This window comes from Oryza brachyantha, chromosome 3 (genome assembly GCF_000231095.2).
Source record: "Oryza brachyantha chromosome 3, ObraRS2, whole genome shotgun sequence".
NCBI lineage: Eukaryota > Viridiplantae > Streptophyta > Magnoliopsida > Poales > Poaceae > Oryza > Oryza brachyantha.
Window position 1 is genome coordinate 26088651 of NC_023165.2, and position 23489 is coordinate 26112139.

A 23489-nucleotide genomic window follows, 5' to 3' on the forward strand; every position below is an offset into this window, starting at 1 on the left:
CGGCAGCTGACGAGCGGACCCAGGTTGCGGCAAGAGGCGCACGCGCACTCGTTTCGTGGGCAGGAGGTTGCCTGCGCATGCCACGCGGCGCACTTCCGTTCATCGCCTCGAGGAAGCCGAATCGGCAAGCGACGCATGGCTGAGCTCGTCCCCGCGTCTGGCCGTCCCGTGCTCGCGTTGGAGGCAGGATTTTCTGTGGCATCCAGATCGGCTGGGACAGATCAGAAAAAGGAGACGTGGCTCATTCTGAGACCTTGATCTTGTATCCAATGGCCGTAAAGACTTGGAGTAGCCGCCAAGTTTTAGGGGTATTATGGCCATTTTGCAATGGAGGATTAACCCTATAAATAGGGGAGGAATGGTTGCTTGAGTAAGCAACTTGGTGATGGAATGAAAAAATGTTTTCGAGAGTGGTTCGTTACTCTAGCTTGTGTTGGCTAGATATGACAATAACTCTCATGAATTGTTTTTTTAAGCTTGTGAACCAAGCTTTGTAAACTTCAAAAATGAAATTGGAAGTTTACTTATGAAATGAAATTTTATTTACCGTATTTCAATTTTACGCTTTTCGCGTTTAAATTCCTGATATTTCCTGCTCTGTTTTATTTTTGATATCTCTATTCCAGTCCTTTTATTTTTCACGGAGATATTTTTTTTGAAGTTCTGTAATTGAATTGAAATTTTGTTTTTTTGGGAGATAGATACACTTTAGCTATGTTCACCCTCCCTCCGGAACCTAGTCCGATCTCACACAAATTCAAATCCTCCGAAGTGCCGTTAGTTAATTCACCCACCGCCGCATCCCCAAATTCCCCAATCCCTCGGCCCGCCCGCACGCCGGCATCCCCTCTCGCCGCCGCGCTCCTCGTCTCCCCCCCAGTTCTTCGACCACCTCGCCTCTCCTGCGCCTCCGCCGCCAAGCACCCCGGAGTCCGATGGAGAAGCCGGAGTGGAGCATGCAGGACTTCGAGATCGGCAAGTACATCGGCGAGGGCAAGTTCGGGAAGGTCTACCTCGCCCGCGAGAAGCAGGTGTCCCTCCAAGCCCTATCCCCCCAACGCCTTCGATCCCCTCTAGATTTCGCCTTCGTGGGAGCTGATTTTGCTCCGGGAGGCTGCGGCGTTTCCAGAGCGGCTACGTGGTGGCGCTCAAGGTGATATTCAAGGCGAAGCTGGAGAAGTACCGGTTCCACGCGCACCTGCGGCGGGAGATCGAGATCCAGCACGGCCTCGACCACCCCAACGTGCTCCGTCTCTTCGCATGGTTCCACGACGACGAGCGCGTTGTCCTCGTCCTCGAGTACGCCGCCCGTGGGGAGCTCTACAAGCTCCTCCGCACCGTCCGCCGCTTCTCTGAGCGCACCGCCGCCACTGTGAGCCACCCTCCCTTATGCCCCTTTTTTTGGGTTCTATTTCCCTTAATTTTGTTGTTGCAATTTACACATCAATTTCGTCTAGTGATGAGCTAATAATGATTAGATAGACAAACTGCTGCTCGTCAGTAATTTTTATGACCGAAACCATTTGAAAAATCATAACCATTAATAAACCTTGTATGCTCGATTCTGTAGCTCGACAGTCAGTCTCTAATTTTCTTTTGGTGTCAATCTTTTGTAAGCTGTTCATGCTACTGGGTCTGCTATAAAAATCTCATAATCTCATTTCGAGATTGTTTGGTTGATGGTTAACTTTGTCAAACCTCATCTTAGGCAAGTTGTGGCTTGCCACAAGAAGTGTTTCCAACAAAATGATGGACACATCATAGACAAGATTATCCTAGAAATTGTGTCACTGACATGTAGGGCCATACAGGTTGAAAAGTGTGTCCTGTAATAACCGTCGCAACAACCAAACAAAGAATGTGTGGCATGCCTAAGATTTGGCTTGGCAACTTGAAGCATGCAACCAAACAGCCCTTATGAATTGCAGGCTCTAACATCTTTTCAGATGCACAGACCGATTATTTACTTCCATTACATTAAATAAACAGCTCGGTGAATTACATTAAATAAAATAAAGCAAAGCCATTTCTTTTTTATTTTGTAGAATCCAGCTTAAAGAGTAGCACTGTGAACAAAACTATCTTTTCAGACATGAATTCATGAAACATTGTGAGTGCCTATTTTCCATTAACCAGAATAGATGAACATTTCATTTGATTCTTCGCCATGAACTTTGAACGGGACAACATTCATTGGCCTTGACATATATAATATTAGGTCTGTAATTATGATGTACATACGCTGCTTTCCTTCTGATTTCCTGATCTTTGAATTATATTTTGTGATGACCTTGTACCTTGTTTATTTTAGTATGTTGCTAGCCTTGCTGGTGCACTCGCATACTGTCATAAGAAGCAGGTTATTCACAGGGACATCAAGCCAGAGAATTTACTCCTTGATGTTGAGGTTAGTTCTTATATCTGCTATTTTGCACCTATTCTACTGCTACACTCAGCATCACCTTTGGTTTGAGTTTTTATATGGGATGACAAAGTGTTGCAATTGAATTGAATGGTGTATTGCATCATTGAATCTATAGCTGATATTGCATCATTGAATGTAACATCATTTTGTCACTTTGCATATCTGATTTGATTCATATAAATGTAAATTATGTAAGTTTGTACATGTGGAACAATATGGACTATCGAATTTGACTTGTTGGAAGTGTCAGCATTTTAATGGAAATGCCAAAACCTGAAACATATAAATACAATTTCTAGGAAGGACCTTAATGAACCATTAAGATGTGGAATGCTGGAATACACACACACACACACACACACACACACACACACACACACGGTACACATCTGTAGCATCTTACTTGTGTCAATGATGGTACATTACATATAAGTGCCTCTACTGAACTTGGAACTCTGTCTCACGATGCTGCTGGTTTTTGTATATGTGGACTGGCATCGAAGTTATTGCTGTAGAATTCTCTGTGTATTGCTGAAGAACTGATAGTTTTGCAATCAAGATGAATATGATTAAATGCTATCTGGTAATTTAGTTGTGTTGCCTCAAATATTAGAGTAAAAAGTTGATACATAACAAACTTTATGTATTTATATTTTGCACCTGATGGTTGATGTGACCTTAACTGCGTGTCAGTACATGACATGCTCATGTTGACATTTTTTCTGAAATAACTATGTACCTCCCTTTTCCAGGGTCGACTTAAAATTGCAGATTTTGGATGGGCAGTTAGATCAAATACCAAACGGCACACACTCTGTGGTACAATTGATTACCTAGCACCTGAGATGATAGAAAAAAAGGCTCATGACCATGCTGTTGACAACTGGACTCTAGGAATCTTGTGCTATGAGTTCTTATATGGGTCACCACCTTTTGAAGCGGCAGAGCAAGATGATACCTTAAGGAGGTAAGAGCTACTGAATTAAATGTTTTGTCCAATCTAATTTGTTACATATTTTCACTCTCTGCAATATGATTTCTGAGCAGGATAGTTAAAGTGGATTTGTCGTTCCCTACAACTCCTTATGTTTCCGCTGATGCTAAGGATCTCATTTCCAAGGTAAAACATGAAGTCTTCATCATACCTATCATATTTATTAGACTAAAGTGGGTCGAACTTTCGAGTATGTATGCAGCTTTTGGTGAAGGATTCAAGCAAGAGACTTTCTCTTGATGACATTATGAGACATCCATGGATCGTGAAGAATGCCGACCCATCAGGGAGTTGCAGCGAGCAAAAGGCTCGCACATAATGCCTTTAAGAAGCAAGGTATGTTGGGAAACATAATGTGCTAATTAAATACACAGCTTATCTTATAATCTAAGGGGTCATATTTTCGCTTTTATAGAGAAAAAAACCAGACGACATATTTGCAAACAGAAAATAATTTATGAATAAAACTTTTATATAATTGTTCTTAGCGATCTAAAAACAAAGGCTGAAAAATAAACTATGATGAAAAAAAAAACAAAATCAACTTCAAATTTAAGTCTTCTTGGCAATCTGGATCTCTCTATTACAGTGGCAGAGCTATTCTTATTAATGCTTGCCTTTCATCTATTCCTGAGTCTTATGCTATGGGCTTATTTCTTTTACCTGGGTCTATACACCACAAGTTGGATTCTATTAGGGGTAAATCTATTGGGAGGGCCTAGGGGTTAAGAAGAGATATCATATGGTGAAATGGGGTTATTTAGCCTTTCCTAAGGATTATGGAGGGCTAGGGTTCACTGAAAGTAGAGCTATGAATATTGCCTTGCTTACCAAATGGATCTTTAAAGTAGAATTTGATGAGGAGAGTATCTGTGTGAGAGTGCTTAGAAATAAATATACGAGTGTTCAAGGTTTCTTCCAAAGAGAGAAATAGAATGCTTTCTTCCTTTTTCTGGCAGGGGCTGCATAAAATTAAGAGTTGGTTTTCTCGAGGGGTTATTTGGTCTGTGGGTGAAGGTAACCATGTTTTTTTTCTGGAGAGATGTTTGGTTTGGTGAGGTGTCTCTTAAAACTCTGTTTCCTTATTTGTAATCAACAAGATGCAACAGTGAAACAGATTCGTGAATGAGGGCTGGATGTTCTAACTTTTAGGAGAGCTTTTACACAGTTTGATATATTACTGTGGCAGGAGATAAACGTTTTGGTTAATCATGCTCTTGATTCTATTACAGAAAGAGTTGATAGACCTATTTGGGTGTTGAATAGCAAAGGGGTTTATACAACAGAATCTATGTATAATGTGATTACTTTCAGGGGAGTGGAGGATAGTAAGGTGAAGGAGATGTGGAATTCCCCTATTCCTCTTAAAATGAAACACTTTCTGTGGATAGCATGGAGAGATAAAATTCAATCGGCCGCTCAATTGAAGAAAATGAACTGGGAAGGATCCAAGAGATGTCAACTTTGCAATGCTATAGAGAACTCGTCCCATATTTTCTTTTCTTGCCCCAATGCTCTTTTTGTTTGGTGTGTTTGTAGGGATGCCTTAGATTGGGTAAATGTGCCTAGAAATTTTGAGGAGTTTGATAATTGTATGGTAGGGAATCTTAGAGTTGGCTGTGCTAGGTTAAGGTTCTGTGTGCTTGCTGCCTGCTGTTGGCAATTGTGTGAGAAATGACATGATCTGTAGAGATGTAATTATTTCTTCTCCTATTCTGATTATGCTTCGGGTGATTTGTCTCCTTTTACGGTGGAAGAAACTGCTACAAAGGGGAGAGGCTGAGATAATGGAAAGATGGATCAAGGCGATACAACTTGCCACAAGAAATCTGTGGTCTACTGGAGTAGGAATAGGCTGATGTCTGGTTTTAGTTGGTCTGTGTGTTAGCTGTTTGTCTGCTTAGAGTGTGTTGGAGAAGTGAAGAGGTTCACTGGGATGTTGTTTTTCTGTTTTCTTGTTGGCACTTTGTCCTGTAAAACCGGCTGATCCCGTTACCCCATAAAACCCCTGTTTTTCATGCTTTAATGAAAAAGCTGGGGTGGGCCTTTATCCAAAAAAAAAAACTTTAAATTTAAGATTGAAAATTCAAATTTTGGCTTATAAGCATCAGCAGGATTGCAGGAACGAAGAGGTGAGGCTGTAAATTCCCGTCATGCTACCGTAAACAATTATGTTCTGTTTCACTACGAACCAGAATAATTTTTTCATTTGTTTGTGAAGCATTATATTTACTAGAAATAGTGCCCTTTAGCTTTCTAAAACTTTAGAAGTGGAAGTTACGGATTGACCCCTGGTATGTTTACACCAGTTTGATGTCTAAATGTGAATGCTTGTCCTGTAAGATTTTGGTGCTGAGAGGTTTTGAAACTAATCCAAAGTGTAGTTTACATGCAGCATACGATGAGTTGGAAATTCAATATTTCCATCATGTGCTGGTTTTGTATTTGGACCAACACCCTTGTGGATTTCCTTGCTCTCTTATCTGTATATGTATTAATTTTTTGTTTATTGTTTTTCACAGGTTACTCATGTGGCACCGCGGGACCTGCGGAAGGCTGCTGTAGTATTTTGGCGAAGGGGGTTGTTCGCTGGTGGCCTGTAACTTATTTTTGCAGAGCTAATTAAGTAATTATAGATGTCTATGTATATCTGCTAAGGGCAATTTTACTGTCTGGATAAAATATCTATATATACCAAAATTTACATTTAAAATTTTGGTATCACACATGGCTACATAAGTTATCAAATTTTACATTAAAAAATATATATCTACCGGTACCGTATCTTCGGAAGTATGATAAGATCGACCATCTGCAAATCCCATCTCACAGAAAGTTATCCTCAAGCTAATCCTAACTACACTGCTCTATTGGGGTATGCATCCCTTGACATTGAAAGCTCTGGCTAACGCATGATGTGAAATACTACCTATGTTATGTTTGCTGATGTTGATCGCACCAAACGAAAGTTTACGATAGCAATTCCTCATCAAAACGTGGTCACGTCTTCATGACCCTAAGTGCCATGTTGTGCGGATATAACTGTATTTACAGAAGTATAAAATGGTCCATCTCAAGAGTAATCCTAATCCAAGATATTAGTTATGATTTCTATAATCTCTCCTTTTCAAGCTTCGCCAGTTTTTTCTTCTGTTGTCCCCTGCATGGAGCTGGTCTGGTCTTGTAGCGTCGTGTATCAATTTTTTTTTTCTAATATATTGACATGCAAAGTTTTTGCACATTCAAGATTAATTTCTATACGCTCTATGTCGTAAAGAAACGAGTACTGAACATTACTCTTATAATATAAACACTACTAATTCATATATAAATTTAAGTGTTGTGTATAAATTATGTCTCATGCAAAACATGATTTTTTTTCATTTAATTACTTGTCACATCATCTTTCATCATATGTGACAAATTATTTAATTTTATGTAAAAGCCATTCTAGTTATTGCACTATGAATGCTCTAACAAGATCTATTTGATTTATATTATTGCTATGAATTATTGATTTAATTATAGGGATAAATTAAATACTTAAAAGATAAGCTTAATGAATAGCTTCAACAAGTGTTCTGAGTAATAGTACGGTAGAAGGTAGTAGTATTTTGCGAAAGCATAGAGCAAATAAATCTGTTCTAATACTTTATTATTGAATAAGCTAAAAAGAATGTGGCATAATCTAGCTAGGTGTAGTTGCACTAATGATTTAGGGCTGTTTTTTTAGAAAGTCAAATCATTTTGTAATAACTATTCGAGAATATTGACAAATGAATTAGCTATTATAAAATTAAAAAAAATTAAAATTATTTTCTGTGAAATTCATATATACTACGTCCTTTCTAAAAATAGTTTATTTTTATATAAATATTGCCAAGTGTTTTCTCGAAGTAAACTTATTTTAGAACGAAAGTAGCATAAATATTTTATGAAAACCATACCGTTTAGGATATTAAGAAATATGCTACGAAATGAAATTGCTCATCTATTAGGACCTCCTAGAAAAGAGCATTTCAATTACTCCAATTTTCCTTTCAAAATCTTTCAAATTTCAAACTGAAGAGGCCCTTAAAGAAGAACACACATGTAGTTACACCAGAAACTAGGCCGCGTTCTTCTACACCTATTACTAACCGGATTCTCTCGTTTTTCACCCGTACGTTTTTCGTACTGCTAAACGGTATACTATTTATGAAATTTCTATAGAAAAGTTGCTTTAAGAATCATATTAATCTATTTATATTTTTTTATAATTAATAATTAATTAATAACGTATTAATTTATTACTACGTTTTTCGTACCAGAAAACTAACCCTCTCATTTTACCCACCCAAACACTGCCCTAGTGTACTAGGTTACTTAAACCATGAGATGAACCGAGCAACATGGAGGGTGCTTCTATACCTAAAAAACCAAACAAGCCTCGACATAGTGTTTGGCTTATTAAAAAAAGTCAAACGATATATTTATAATTAAATATACATCATGAATAAAATTTTTAATATATGTTCTTAGCGATCTAAAAGTCAAGGTTGAAAAATAAATTATGATAAAGAAACTCCAAAATATTCATTAAATTTAAAGTTAAAAATTTAAAATTTGGCTTATAAACATAAGAGTAGTGAAAGGGTTAGGTTGCTCATCTAGAATCAAGGAATATTGAGGAAAATTTGTGCGAATTGGACTATTTTCTGCAAAGATCCAGCAAAATTTCTGCGTCTCAAATGGACTGAAGTGGCTAAAAGCAAAAAGGTCTTACGGGCCTCTCTAATCCAGTTATAGGGGACCACATGTCAGCCTGATTTATACTACTCCATGAGAGCAACAGTATAGCCAATTACCGGCTCCAATTCATCTATAGTCAATCTTATAGCCAATGCATAATAGTTAGACCCTGTTTAGATCCTTCAAAATGGTAAAAGTTTTGCTATTTTGGAGCACTTTTTGGTAAAATGGATCTAAATACTAAGGTAAGAAAATGACAACGTTGTATTTGGCATTTGGCAGTCTAGAGTAGCAAATTTCGTCAAAAAGTGCATAAGGACGCGGATCACCTCACTTTACCTAAAAAAATGACAACTTTTGCATGCCTCTAAACACCAAGTTGCAAAAATGTAATGCCAAAACTTTTGTCACCAAAACTTTTGTCATTTGCCATTTGCTATTCCAAATAGATCTAAACAGGCCCTTAGCTACAAAACATCAATACATGGTCTAACATGTATATGAATATTTTGTCTTGGAGTCCATATACAACTGGATATAAATTAGTAGTCTATATCTCTTTTTCTCCCTCTTATCTCTATAAAATATTTCTATAAAATATTTTTATAGTTGGCTCATGACCTGCTATTGTACCAGCTCTAAACAATCCACCATCCTGCCGGCGTTTTCCCCACTCTTCCCTCCGTGAAGAGAGAGATCCCCATCCGCCTTCGGGGAAGGTAAAGCCGCGAGACCCCGAGCTCCAATCCTTCTCGAAGCTTCTAGATTCTTCCCATGGCCCCCTCCTCCTTGACGCTGCCCCTCCTCCTCCTCCTCATGCTGCTCCCCTCCCCTTCCGCCTCCGCCTCGTTCTCCCTCGCCACCGCTTCCTCCAACGCCTCCCTCCCCACCCTCAGCGAGAGCGAGGGCGACCCGGAGCCGGAGCTCGCGCGGGAGCATACCTTCCTCGAGGAGGTCATCGATTCCGTGTCGGAGAAGTACGACTGGGACCCGGACGCGGAGGTCCGGGTCTGGCCGCTCGACGCCGACACCGCCCGGGTCGGCGCCGTGCAGCGGTACGAGTTCCGCGCCCGGGCGGGGTCGGCGTCGGCGCTGGTGCGCCTCGCCGACGAGTCCGTCGAGTGGAGGCGCCCCGCCGCGCCGGCTGTGGAGGAGGTGGACGGGCCCGGCGGGCTGGACATCGTCCCCGGCGATGGTGTGATGGGGTTCCATCCGGGCGTGAGGGACGTCGACCTCGTCGGGCCAGTGGAGGTGAGGGTTGCGAGCGATGGGGACGGTGGCTCCATCGAACTGCAGTTGCCGTCGGTGAGTGGAATTGACTCGACATTGCCCTCCAATTTCGCTTCAGATAGGTTGCTTACATTTAGGGTTAGCATTACGTGATTAAGGCCAATTCACAGAACTGATCTAGCTGCTGTAGTTCTGTCGTAGAAGCACAACTACTTCAAATTGCTTGTTGCTATTATTATATGAATGCTAAATTAATAGAATCCCATGTTTATAACTTGTATAAGTTGCCAATCAATTTCCATGTATGAGAACAGGTTATCCAGTGTTCGTTTCATGCTGAAGACTAAACATATACATACACCAAAAAAAAAAATTGCTAGAGTGAGTTATTAACATATGCAACCATGAGCTGCTTTTTTCAATCGACGCTGTGTAGTTTATCGTGACTGTGGCTTTATGGCTACTTGAGATGGAATTTAGCTTAACGAGAAAAATATAAGAACGGATGGCTGTTGGAAAAGAATGCAAACATTTTATTTAACATATTATGTGAAGACTACGGTTGTTCTGGAGGAATGGAAGGGTCATGGATGGCATGACCAGGCCTGCAAATATGTTTCTACGGTTATTAAATGACCAATGTAAAGCCTATAAATTCTGTTAGCAAGAGAATGCAGTTCTATAATTTGCAATTGTGAGTTCTATAAATCATGTTAGAAGCACAACACAGTTGTATAAATGGCATTTCAGGAACGTGCTATTCTGTTTGATAGATAGTTGTATCATGCGATATAGAAAATGCTGTTAACATATAAATAACAAGGCAGCTGTTGTGACTCTGTTGGTATGGTTTCTTGTTTAAGAACTTTGTTAGAGAGTTAGATTTTGATTTAGGGTTGTGCTATTGATGTTTCTTGGTTTGCAATGTATCTAATAGTTATCTCTATGTCACCAATTAAAAATGAGCTACAAGGCTAATATTCCCCTGCTTCCTGTAATCTGCACAAGTTTTCTGTGCCTCAGCATTCACTTTCTTTCCATAAATTGGATGACAAAAACTTCATAGTATAGACTTATTTTTTGTCAAAAGAGTGGTTTCACCCAATCGAAATTTTAGCAACAACTTATATAATTTGGAAACGTATGTTGTAATCCCAGCTTAACTGCTGCAGAGTCTTATGATGCACTTCTTATGCAGCGGAATGCCACCTATGCAGGACTGAAGAGGTTACATGTTGCTGCTGGGGTAGCGTTGAAGGTTGTTGGTGCACGGAAAGTTTCCTTCACCCATCCTCACAGTATAGGTCTGTTAACAAATGGAAGCCTATCTAGTAACAATGATCTAAGCCGAATATGGCCTCTCAGCTACGCAACTTGTGCTCCAATACTTCAAGTCAGTGTTGTAGGATCAGTCCTTGTAGTTGTTAATGAAAGCAGTCTGCTTGGAGCCCAGGTAAAGACTTTGTTGAGATCACATGGCACCATGGAATTATTGCCAGAAAAATGTGGAGTAAATGTACCAAACCGGTTGATCTCAGCTTGTGTGTTCTGCTCAATTAGTTCAAGACTTCCAAGGCTTGATAAAATCTTGAAGACTTGGTTTAGCAAGAAAAATGAGGATAACAAATCCATGCGCTTTATTCAAGCTAAAGTGACATCGATACCTTTGATAAAATTCCGTTTGGAGCTTGAGAGGGACATCACTGAAGAGGATGGACTCTGGGAAAATATTTCAGAGTGGAAAACAGTACCTATGGTCCAGCGAGTCACACTTGATGTTGTAGCTAGGGTTGAAGAAGGAAGGCTGAAGGCTATGTCAGTGAAGAAGGTTAAAAGACCTTTTCCAATAGTGGACGCTTCTTCTTGGAGCAGCCTGACTTCAAACATTTCTTTCACAAAGTTCATGTCGTTTGTTTTGCCACCAGAACCGTTGACACTGGATGTAAAGTGGTGATTCTTTTGGTTCACATTTACTCATAGAAAATTGCACATATTTATCAAATCCATGTATAATTGACTAGGCTCAAAGAAATTGTACCTGAAAATGGGATCTGATTGTACCACTATATTAAAATTTTGGATTGTCCATGACTAACTGTGTTGTTGCAACCTTCATAAGTGATAGTTCTCTTGTGCAATGTCAATGCTTACATGGTGAGCCACATCAGTGTGCTTTATTTTGGGTCTATCTCTGATGTGCCAGGGAAGATACATTCCGAGAAAAGTTGCTCCAGTTTGTTTGTGTTTACGTAGCTAATGAAATGCCAAGCATGATCATATAGCTTGGTAAACAGAAAATGAGATGAGGTCAGCAGATTATTGTAATGTGAAACGAGATTAGATGTTCTTAGGCCATTTGACAAATAGTAGTCAAACAACACCCAAATTCATTCACAGGTTCTCCAAAGAATGCAAATCAATTGGGTATATTCATTAAGGTAAAACAGCAAATTCACCATAATATAGGTACAAAGTACAAACCACAGAGGCAGAATACTGCACGATCTTCAATCAACACTGCATAAATTTCAGTCACAGGCAAATTCATGTAAAATGTGAAGTTGGTCTTCAATCAACACTGCATGAATTTCACAAGGCTTGAGAGGGAACAGATGCGTCATGCTTTCCATTTCTTTTACATCACGATCTGAACATCATGTGATGCCCGCTCTCCTTGTGTCTGAAAGAGAGCATGATCTGCATGGGGGTAAGCCTACACACCATAGATGTTCATCTATTGGCGTTTTATAAAGATGTAGGTTCCTTCTTACATTACTGCGTATAAGCATTGCTGCCTTTAACCAAGCATCTGCCTCTGGGGCATGCAAAAAACTGCTAGTCAGCACAACAGCCAAAATTGCATTTGAGGCAAGGAGACATCCAGCAAAATAAAAATTAGAAGAAAAAATGTGGCTAAGCTCATCATCGAAGCTTGGCCAAAAGAATGGACTGTTTTCTGGTCTGCCAGAACAACTACTTCTCAGGAGATGCCTGCTGTGCAGTGAACTGCATCATGCTCGAAGACTGTATCTGTTATTTTTGATGGAGGCCAGTATCGAAGCACAGATCTCCCAAGAATGTTCTTCACAGGGAGTGGTCCCCTACAAAGACACAGAAACATAAGATACCTGTGGCAAACTGGCAATTGGTCAACAGCTGAGGTAGTAAAGCACCCAACGAGATTTAGCATACCAATTATGTGAATCAAAGCTGTTGTTTCTGTTGTCCCCCAGCACAAACACATAACCTTCAGGAATAGTCTGGTAAAAATAACCAAAATCCATGAATATGTATGCTCCACTATGGTTTTAGCAAATGAAGGTTTTAATATTACTGTGGAGAACTCATATTGACCCTATGACTCTATGAGGGCATAAGTAAATAAAGGGTACATAGAAAACAAAATGCAGTCAATTCCACATTTCAAGCAACTTATGATGCTAAGACATCAACATTTTAATGTCTGATCTAATAGAGTTGGCACATCACTAAAAAGCTTGATGACATCGAACTGTGATGCTAACTGGAGGTAAATAAGTACATTCGTATGCAATATGAAGAGATGTTACCATACCACTTGACCCATTTCATAGTTGAGTGGCTCCAGCACAAATTCCTCATCCTGGACTATACCATTAACCAATAATTTACCATCATGGACCTATTAAAAACAGGGAATAACACATGGTCATTACTCAAGCAATAACAAATAAAAGCATGGAAAATTTAGGTAAAAAAAGGAAAACAAAAAGGAGTCACTACCATTCAGATAAAAGCTTACTTCAACGGTATCCCCGCCCTTGGCCACAACTCTCTTGATGAAGACATCTCCTGAACTGTAGCCCAATGCCTGAAAAAAATAGTTCAATGCTAGTCATAAGACATTGCATAACTGAAATTAAACAACAGATAAAAGGGGATAACATACCTGCAGGACTGGGGGTGCACGAAAGATCACAATGTCCGAAATATTAGGCTCACGGAAAACATATGAAATCTGATACCACGATAATGTCAGCAATCACACATCACAAAATACTGATATTCATGGAACACTTGAAATTGACTTTACCTTCTCAGCGAGGATTCGGTCACCAACATCAAATGTCGGATACATAGACTTGGATGGGATGGACCTTGGCTCAGCTAAGGATGATCTATAAAGCAGTGGCACAGTCACAGCGGCGAAGACAGTCTTAGCATCATCCGAGCAGGAGCTCACCCACCTTGATAGCCAATTCTTCCTGCTCGCCCCTGCAGCACCACCAAGAGCAGCACTGCTTTTTCTCACCATTCCAGCAGCACCGGAGTTGATTACGCCACTACCAGCCATTCCAACAGCACCGGAGTTGATTACTCCACTGCCAACCAATGCTTTCACGCCCACCTTAGAAGGGGCAGCCACGGCAGGGGAGGGCACGTTCGCAGGACGAGGTGAAGGCGCAGGTGCAGGCGTAGCTCGTGCCACATGCTTAGCAGTAGGAGCAGCAGTGGGAGCTTTAGCCACATCCGCTGGGCGTATCGACTTGCGGGACGGCGGCGCGGAGTTGATGAGGTCACTGCAGGGGAGCCACTTGGTCGCCTGCAAGAAGGGGAGGAGCGCCGCGGGGTTGAGCCCGGACGATATCGACGGCGAGGCCGAGAGCGAGGAGGCGCCCGTACCGGAGGTGAACAACGTCAGCAACCCGACGGCCAGCGACGCCGGCGGGTCATTCACCGGCGCCTTCGGCGGGCGCGACCGCGAGAGCAACAGCGAATGGCTCCCTCTGCTGGCGGCGGCAGGGAGAGCCTTGGCCTTGGGCTTCGGATGGTTGTGGTCGTCGGCATCATGGCGGTACTCGGAGCGGCCGGAGGACGCGAAGAGGCAGAAGGAGCGAGGGAGCGCGTCCTGGAGGAAGCGAGCCCCGGCCCCGGCCCCAGGCGCCGCACCGGAGGCTGCGGCGGCGGCGGTGCAGCGCATGCCAAAGGACGAGGCCAGGTTCTGCGCCACGTAGCCGGAGTACGACATGGTGATGCGGATCGCCATCGAGGCGGGCCCGCAGCACCAGCGCAAAGCTGGACTCCTGGTCCCTGGATCCTACTGGGGATAGTTGGACACCTTCATGCCGGTGGCCGGGACGGCGGCGGAAAGGGGCGCGGGGTATCGAAGATCTAGGGTTCTACCGAGCAGGAGGCGAGCGCTATAGGGGCCCGTGGGAGCTGGAAGCTCGGGCCAAGGAGAGATCGAGGGCACGGCGGTGGCGGGGGTAGGCCTCCGGCGATATGGGGCCTCGCCGGCGGCGGCGGCCGACAAGGTCAGCGGCGGCGGAGTTGGGGGAAGGAGAGAAGGTGGGAGATGGTTGGTGGAAGAGACGCGTCGGCTTTTTTTATGTCGAGGTGGAGTCGCGGGGGCCGCTCGGATTTTCCAGATTTTTTTTTTGTTTACGATTTTTCGCCCACAAAATTTGGAGCGTTACATTAATTGGGTTTTCAAAAGTTTTGAAAATAATTACTATAGAGAAGTGTGATGTTTTTAAATTTGAAAAAGTTGTTCAAAAGTATCACCTTATCGAACTCCGTCACATTCTCGAATGTTACCGTCCTGAGCGACTTTGATTTTTTTTACTCCTTTTTTTTGCATGGGAGCAACCGGGTTAATATTTCGGAGACAAAAATCAAAGTCAAATAAAAAGGTGGCATCCAAGTGGATAGCAAATAGCTAAAAGTCTCCTGTAGAAGGCTGGTTATTGTTACACGATAGTAGAATTGTTTCACCTTCTTTGACGCAATTTCTCAAATGTAAGTTAACAGGGCCGTTCCTCTTTCTTTTGCATACAAATTAATACCCCGATTATAAAATTGCACAAGCTTGCTGCACAAAAAATGCTATCATATGCATGAAAAATAATTTTACAACTTATGACTGTTATATTTTTTTAAAGAATCAAAATAAAAGATACTGAGAGGTAAATTAGTACTCCCCTTCTTCCAAAGTCAAATATAAATGACTCGAGGAGTAATATCAAGGTTGTGTTTTTTCATCTAACGAAAAATAAAATATTATCTAATTCGCTATTTAATAGTATAAACGATAAACTTAACTTCTATAAATTAAAATTTTATCCTTGAGAAGTGATATGACAAGCTTTTATATAGAAACATTTTATAAAAAAAATACACCATTTAATATCTCAGAATTATGTGTATGGAAACTGAGAAATAATCTAACTAAAAAAACACAACCTAAGGACCAGCCTATAAGCAAAAAATAGCTTAAAATCAACCCGGATTTTAGTGGTTGCTTTTGAAGTGTTACGCAACCATATCAACTTCTACAGACAAGTTTTATGTGCACTTTCTATCCACGGCAGCAAAGATCATACCTGCACACTACGATGTACAGTATAGGATTCCAAAAGTTACAAAGCTACAGTCCATAGCGCCACAAAAAGAATGGCCAAAGATGTGCAAAAATCAGATCATCCCACTACCAGAAAGATCAGATCAAATTGGACATCTCACATTCCCTCGCACCAGGCATGAAACCGTGTGACCTGAACGAGTTACGAGAGCTCCTCTTTGAAGACATTTTCGTTTATGTTATGTTTACAAGTTTAAATTCAAATTTTAAAATTTAAATTTATAGTTAGTTTTAAGATTTTTTATTGTAGTTATTTTTGAATTTATAGTTGGTTTTTAGACTTTTTCACTGTAGTTTATTTTTCAGCCTTTTAGACCGTTAAGAACAAAGTTTTATTTATAAATTATTTTTAGTCATTAATAATAAGTTATTTCGATTATGCTTAATATAAGTCAAAAGGATGAGAACATAGAGCAAATTTCCAATAGTTTAATAAGTGCTACCATGACCACCATTTTGGCATTTTCCAACGGGTGCTGGAAGTTGACAAATTCGCCAATCGACTCCCCTGCCTTGGTCCAGGTCAGAGAGGTTGATTATTTGATCACCTCATAAGCATGATTGGTCATACGAGATATCGGTGATCTGATCTCCAAACTGTATGGGGATTGGGGAAATCAAGAAACATGGTTAAGTTCATGTCAGAGTTTAACATTTCAAGATCGCAATAGAAGTACAAGATTAAGGGGTTGTTTAGGTGGGTCTAAACTTTTTAAGTCCCATGTCATATCGAATGTTTGGACACTAATTTGAAGTATTAAACATAGATTATTAATAAAACACATCCATAATCTTAAACTAATTCGCGAGACGAATCTAATGAGCCTAATTAATCTATGATTAGCCTATCTGATGCTAGAGTAAACATTTGCTAATTATTGATTAATTAGACTTAAAAAATCCGTCTCGTGGATTAGCTCTCATTTATGAAATTAGTTTAAGATTAATCTATATTTAATACTTTAAATTAGTGTCCAAACATCCGATACGACTAGAAACAAAAAATAGGTCCCTAGAACCAAACGCCCCCTAAAACAGAAGAATTTAGAGATGAAATGTGTGGATTGACACGTGATAGTGAACAATTTGACGTGTATATCTTTTGCATATAACCATGATCATCCCATGAGCTTTGGACGCTTTAACTCCTAACTCCTAGGTCCAAAACCAGTTAGAGCTAGCCTGTATAGAATCATTAAGTGATCTGAAAATGTTTCGCTATCCTGATCAGCTTCACCAATTCTGAAAGAGGGGTATGGGGGAAGATGGATAATACTGCACTTCTTTTTTTCTTAATTTCTTTGTGGTTTCCTTGATGTACAATTATTCAAGAAAACCACAAAGAAATTTCTCATACCCTAAACCCTTAATAGCTTGTGATTATAAGGCATGCATATATGTTAATCTTTAACTCTTGCCATTGAACCAGGAAAAATATTCAGAAACTCTGTTCCGGAATATATACACAGAAGGACAACTTTGTGCAAGCCATCGTATGGAGCAAAGCTGGAAGGAGGACCTGAACACCATTATACAATCATGAACCTGGATAGCTACCATGATGAACCTTGTACACGAACCTAACCCAGAGAGCTTCAAGCGTCATCACTATCTCACGACGAATACAAAATTTTCACAAGGAGCAGTATATGGAATATTGGCGACTTGCTTCAGTCGGTTTCATGATCTGGGCGAGGTGTATACCAATCAGGATATCTCCCCATTCTTCTTAGTAGCCTTGTATAAGAGGACTCCGGCATTAGGGCCTCCTGTTCTTCATCAAGCTCTTCCTGCGTTTTCGGCAATCCATCAGGCACAGGGAAAGGCCTTGGTTTCGCAGCTTGACTCAGAGAGTTCGATGATACTGAGTTACGAGATTTCTCAGCCATCTTCTTTCGTAGATCTGAACGGTGATGGATGCTATTGATCAGGTACCTTGGATCTCCCTCTGAATCCTTCACCATCCTTGCAATTTCCTCTTTGGGTAGCTCCTCCTGTCACAAATGGAGACAAACCCGTTAATTCGATGACATCTATGGCTGCATTCTTTTGCACCAGATTATTTGTCGGGGCTTTAACCGCAAGTTTTCCGAACTACTCGGCAGTGCATCTTTTTCAAAAGGTTTGTACATTGAAATTCATCATCTCACCTATGTAGAGTAGATTTACAATTTTATAGTAGTTAATTTCATCATTTATACTGTTAAATAGCTATAAAAATCAGATCAGAGGGTTTAATTTGAACACAGCGAATGGCACATACCTCAAGTTTATTGAGTTCAAAGTAAGCATCCCAACAGCTACAGCATTCATCGCCTTCAAGTGTTGTGCAATAATCTGTATCCAGATCAGAGAAACCATTGTTAGAACTTGATTATATAATTTCGTATGAGCCGATGCTGCAGACAAAAAACACTCAAAACAGCTTCCTAATCCTAGCTGAACCACAAAGCCACAAATCATGTCAATGGGAGTCTCTTTATGTGCCTTTCAATCATCATTTCATTCGTCTAATTGAATTTGTTTTAGACCGCCGTGTTATGAACGTACATTCGGCACCAAAAATCAAAAATTGATTTACACTACAGCTCAACTCTGTCTGACTTATTGCAACTCAACTTTAGAGACATCAGCAACATGAATTTCATCTTACACTGAAACTACATCATCATCTCAAAGGCTCAAAGCATCTATTTAAGGGTTTCAATGTCTAATGAAAGGAACTATTTTACGACTCCATCCTGCATTACACGCAATTTGTAGCTCTGCTTTTGATTCTTATGCTTGCTCATGGTAACATCACGCTAATTAGGAATATGTTTTGGCTAGATCTGGCCCGCTCGCTGGTACAATTAACCAAAGCAACTTTTATCTTAAGTACAGATAGATCTTGGAACTGGGGCATGCACTGCTACTAATACTAAACAACAGCAAGTGGCCTTAACCCCGGCAAGAAGCCGCATCACATACAGTAAAATAACACAAAAAAATATTTTTCTAAAAAAAATCAGGCACTAATAAGGAGATCTCTGGGCTAAAGCACCAACCGAGAAGCCTTACCTGTGATCTGGTCCTTGGTCTGCTGGACGAGGGGCTTCTCCTGCCTGAGGAACTCGTCGAGGACGCTGCGGCTCGAGCTGAAGGGCTCCCGCTTCGGGATCGAGTCGTAGTTCCGCACCGCGCGAACCACTGCCCCGCCCGCCGACGCGCGCCGCCCGGCAGCCGCCGAAGCGACGGTCGCGGGCTGCGCCGCCGGTGGCGGCGGCCGGAGAGCGGTGGATGACAGCATTTTTTTTTCCGGCGACGGCGAGGTGTCACCTATTCACCGTGGATTTCGGGAGAGAAAACTGCGCGAGTGGATTGGCTCGCGGCCATTTATATATCGCCAAGCTGTAGCGGAAAGCGCACGGAACGGATAAGGATCGAGCGCGAGATAGTTTATTTTGTTTTGCTTTTGCTTTTTTTTTAAAGATTTGCAGCTGTCCGGTATTGGACAAAACAAAGACGAAATGAATTAAAAATATCTTGGGATACGTCGGCTTTCGGAGACTTGTGCGACGTCAGCGCACCCGGGATCCAAAACGGTGGGATCTGAGCCGTCGGTTCGAACTCTCGATACACCTACTTGCTCGCGTATAAAACCACGGCAAGAAGCGTCGCACAGACGAACATGTACAGACTTTGACTACCACTCTACCAGTAGTATTTCTTCCATTTATTTTATTTGGGGTTGCTCATTTTTAAGTCTTTTTATTTATAGTTCGTTCTATTTAAATTATTTCGTAAATATACAGAATTATGAGTTACTTAAATCCTTTAGGGCTAGCCTAACTGATCTTATTTCGAAAGCTAACAGTAGATTTACCTCTATTTTTTTTACTTTATGGTTTTGACATGGCTTTTAAATTTAAAGGAGCCGGTTGACCTTAATCTGTTAAGTGAGCATAACGGTATTAAATGATACATAAATGGATGTTTTACCCTTACATATTTGACCTTAATTCGTAAATGCTTATTGCCAATTTTGTACATCTTTCCCTCATAACAAATCATTTAATCGTAATATTTGATTTATGTTTAATATTTGACATAATTTGTTTGATATTTTACTGAAGTTTGATTAAATTGACAAATTGTATTAAAATTTGAACTAAATTCATCTCAAATTTGAATTGATTTAAACACAAATTTGACATGGTTTTTCCTAATTTTTAACAAAATTTTAACGGCATATTGCCCAAAATTGCTAAATTGAGAGGATTGGAAATGTGCAGTATGCCATCATATCAACACACCATACTGATTTTTTTTTAACTGATCGTCTTTAGAGCCAAATAATCTGGGAACGGATGTTAAGCTTGAAAAATGTGAGGTAGTCCACTAGTCCGTCAAGGACCTCGTCGTGCTCCTCTCCTCTTCGAGACGGCCCTCCTCGCCTCTGCCCTGAGCATTCCCACCCGTCGCATCGCATCCACTTGGTTGGGGGCGGCGACCGCGCGAGCCGTTGGTTTGGCGGAAGGGAAGCCGTGGGGTTTTTCCCGTGAGATGGAGCGCGGCCCAGCTCATGCTGAAACCGATCGCGAAGAAGAAAACGCTCGCGATGTATTCTGGAGCTGAGGCCCATACTGGGATGTGACCCATGTGAGTAAGCCCAACCGGTCTCTCTCCTGGGCTGCAGCCTCCGATCACCGTGCAAATGTGCAACTGGCAACGGCACGAGCAGATAGATCGACAGCCGTGGAATCATTTTGTAGCCTTTTAGGTTGGTGTCGAGATGGTAACTTTATATGATATTTTTCTTTCGATCATGGTACAATTAAACGTAACGGTACTAAGGGCAGAAAAGAATCGTAATAGCGGGCCCTAAGGCCTAATTATGAGAGAAACCTTCATCGTTCAAGCATCTGCATCGTAAAAAAACGTGTTACTTATAGCAGCGCTCCAACTTTTTTTACAATTGGGAAAAATCATGCCCGGATGTCCCTGAGATAACTATCATGGCTTGTTGAGGCTTTGACAGCGTCTACAGGCTACGGCCGTGTGGACAGATGGGCTCCATATGTCCAGTCTGGAACAGGGCTACAGTGTCAAGAAGAAGTGTTTACAGAAAAGTCGCACGCTTTAATCGATTATCCTAGTCCAAAGTAGAAAGTAGACAAGCAGATAGAGCTTCTTTTCCAAAAGGCAAAATAGCCTCACCATATTACTCCATCTGTAACTTAGACTTTGTTTTTTTTAAAGGGTCCGTTTAGTTTCTAAATTTTTTTACTAAAAACATCATTTCGAATCTTTGGACATCTAAATAAAACATTAAACCTCGATAAAAAACTAATTACGCATAGAGAGAAATCGTAAGACAAATCTTTTAAGACTAATTAGTCTATGATTAGCCATAGATGCTACAGTAACCCACATGTGCTAATAACAGATTAATTAGGCTCAAAAGATTCGTCTCACGGTTTTCAAACGAGCTATGAAATTTGTCTTTTCATTCGTGTCCGAAAACCCCTTCCGACATCCGATCAAACGTCTAACGTGACATTCAAAAATTTTGTTTTCCCGAACTAAACAGAGCCTAAGTCATCTCGAATGGAAATAAAGAACACATACAACTACACAAGCACAAGCTAAGCTACTATCCTACTACTAGTCTACATGAGAGATATATAGGGTGATGTTTTTCTAACTGCCTTGTGCCATCAGTTGATTATAAGATATTAAAGTGGTTAAGCAAGATCAGACAGCTGAACCTGCACAAACGCAATCTTTCCTCAAGTTGCAGCTGGCCAGCCGCTCATGGGCCATGGCTGTAAAGAAGTCATGGAAAACACTTGTTAGGTACCCCCATACATTGCTTTGGCCATGACCTTTTTTTGTGAGTTGTGACAAGAAACCTTTATTAGCCTTTTGATGCCGAGGAGAAAAAACGCATGGACCCTGAGAAACAACATAATGACAATTAGCAGTAGTGATATCATCATGGTATGTGCTTCCTCAGTTGACTGCCACAGAGATATATTTTGGCTTTTGAGTCTTACTCATATTTCTCATATTACTATATGCAATGCCAGGCAGACAGAACCAAGCAAGAGCCATGACCCAAACACAGGTAACATATTTTTGTACGAGTCCTGGTCGAGTTAAGTTGAGGGTTCTTAACTGGTAAAACTTAATTCTTTGCAACCAAGTCATCGCCTGAACTTCTGAATAGACTGACACTATATATAATTGGTAGATTTGAGATTGTTCAAATCAGAAAGAAAGCTATGCCGCCATGTTATATTCCCAGAATTATATAAGAATTTTAGTATCGTGGGATGCTCCACATGGGAAGAAAAATATGGAAATGATCGTCATCTATGGCCATTGACCAAAATTAGTTTAATTTGTCTTCTGCCTTTTTTATATCTTAATCAATAAGTAATCTCAGCAATTTTTTTAAGGTCGTAGTCACGCATTTGTGCCATTTCCCATCCAGTAGGCTTCTACCTTTGAGCATCATCAGAGTCATCACACCATGATTGGCTATAATTAAGTCTATCCAACTCATGCATCCATATTGCCACTGTTACAGAGTTTGACACACTTTATGTCTTATTACAGGACACATTAGGTGTTCATGCACAGTGGACCAATAGAAATATAGAATCACAAAAACTAATCCAACATAGTACTTATCTTGATCAGCTCAAATCAATTATTGAGGGCTTAAATTATACCATGCCAGTACCAGCGACTTCCCGTGAAATATGAGACCTAGTTCAGAGTACTAAGTAGAGGCCTAATATCGAGTACCAAACAAAAAAACTAATGACGCCTATGCAATGGTTGTATTGGGAAAACACTCATGTCGCTTCAAGAAATTTAGAATTTAGACTGGACCTTTATTTTCTCGTGGAATAAAATCTTAAATAACTAACTGTTATATATACTTATTATACAAGAAAACTTAGACTAATTTCTAATTAAAAAAACCCAAAAACTATTACATATACTTAGTATACTTTGTAAATCTTGAAGCCCATAATTTTTAGGGTCCCATGTGGCCGCCCACCTCGCACAGGTCCCAGGACACCCCTACCAGACTACGATGGGACCTACGTATCTGTCTCATATGGTCGACAAAATGACTTTGTGGCTTCTGCTGCCTCGATGGAGCTAGCAGCCATGGTCACCAACGTTGACATAGTGCATAATTAAATGCTCCCCCAATCTCGAAGAGATGCTCTTTGCTTAGCCCATAGCTGACGAGTACATGAACATCATGTAGTTTGATCTGAATTATGTTGTTACAAATTGAAGGCAACACTGTGTTGAACAGGTTTAAACTGTAAACACTATTCGGGATGTTACTAGAGCTGTTGCAAACTATTCATCTCTCCAAAACTGTTCTGGCCAGGCCTCTGAACTTGAGCTGATGTACTTTGAAATTCTTCTTCGGCGAGGACTGAACATTCGGAACATGACCATAAACAAAACGAAGAGGCAAACTGTATGTATTATGAAATTGATCTCATGTCTCTTGTTTAAGAAGATGGTGTCAGCATTACGTTATACATATAAGAAACTCACAGCCGGTTTTTCAGCTTGACCCTAGACCGGCTGACAATTACTATCTCTATTCCACGCTATAAGATACTTTAACTCTACCTAAATTTATTTATTGATTAATAAATACTACCTCCATCCTTAAATGTTATTGATTAATA

General features: G+C 40.7%; 4 protein-coding genes across 5 annotated transcripts; 2 read left to right on the forward strand and 2 right to left on the reverse strand.

The window, feature by feature from the left end:
* The first annotated feature begins 386 nt into the window (after positions 1 to 386).
* On the forward strand, positions 387 to 6171 carry LOC102710962 (serine/threonine-protein kinase Aurora-3). Its single transcript, XM_006650580.3, has 7 exons — positions 387 to 1031; positions 1130 to 1372; positions 2312 to 2407; positions 3178 to 3392; positions 3473 to 3545; positions 3622 to 3755; positions 5942 to 6171. The coding sequence occupies exons 1-6, from the start codon at positions 936 to 938 to the stop codon at positions 3736 to 3738; spliced, it is 840 nt and encodes a 279-aa protein (XP_006650643.1). The 5' UTR covers positions 387 to 935; the 3' UTR covers positions 3739 to 3755; positions 5942 to 6171.
* A 2636-nt stretch (positions 6172 to 8807) lies between these two features.
* Positions 8808 to 11475, forward strand: LOC102700979. Its single transcript, XM_015834837.2, has 2 exons — positions 8808 to 9455; positions 10579 to 11475. Exons 1-2 carry the CDS (start codon positions 8925 to 8927, stop codon positions 11332 to 11334), a joined length of 1287 nt encoding a protein of 428 aa, XP_015690323.1. The 5' UTR covers positions 8808 to 8924; the 3' UTR covers positions 11335 to 11475.
* Positions 11476 to 11985: 510 nt separating this feature from the next.
* Positions 11986 to 14734, reverse strand: LOC102711241. Of its 2 annotated transcripts, XM_040522819.1 has the most exons (6): positions 13453 to 14726; positions 13309 to 13377; positions 13162 to 13230; positions 12955 to 13041; positions 12573 to 12640; positions 11986 to 12481 (listed from the first exon to the last, which is right to left on the reverse strand). In XM_040522819.1, the coding sequence occupies exons 1-6, from the start codon at positions 14404 to 14406 to the stop codon at positions 12361 to 12363; spliced, it is 1368 nt and encodes a 455-aa protein (XP_040378753.1). In that variant the 5' UTR covers positions 14407 to 14726; the 3' UTR covers positions 11986 to 12360. The 2 variants fall into 2 exon arrangements, with proteins under 2 accessions (XP_040378753.1, XP_040378754.1); XM_040522820.1 differs by lacking the exons at positions 11986 to 12481; positions 12573 to 12640 and having other exon boundaries at positions 13143 to 13230; positions 13453 to 14734.
* A 2442-nt stretch (positions 14735 to 17176) lies between these two features.
* LOC102701253 (CCG-binding protein 1) lies at positions 17177 to 19145 on the reverse strand. Its single transcript, XM_015834601.2, has 3 exons — positions 18841 to 19145; positions 18044 to 18117; positions 17177 to 17774 (listed from the first exon to the last, which is right to left on the reverse strand). The coding sequence occupies exons 1-3, from the start codon at positions 19067 to 19069 to the stop codon at positions 17451 to 17453; spliced, it is 627 nt and encodes a 208-aa protein (XP_015690087.2). The 5' UTR covers positions 19070 to 19145; the 3' UTR covers positions 17177 to 17450.
* Positions 19146 to 23489: the final 4344 nt, after the last annotated feature.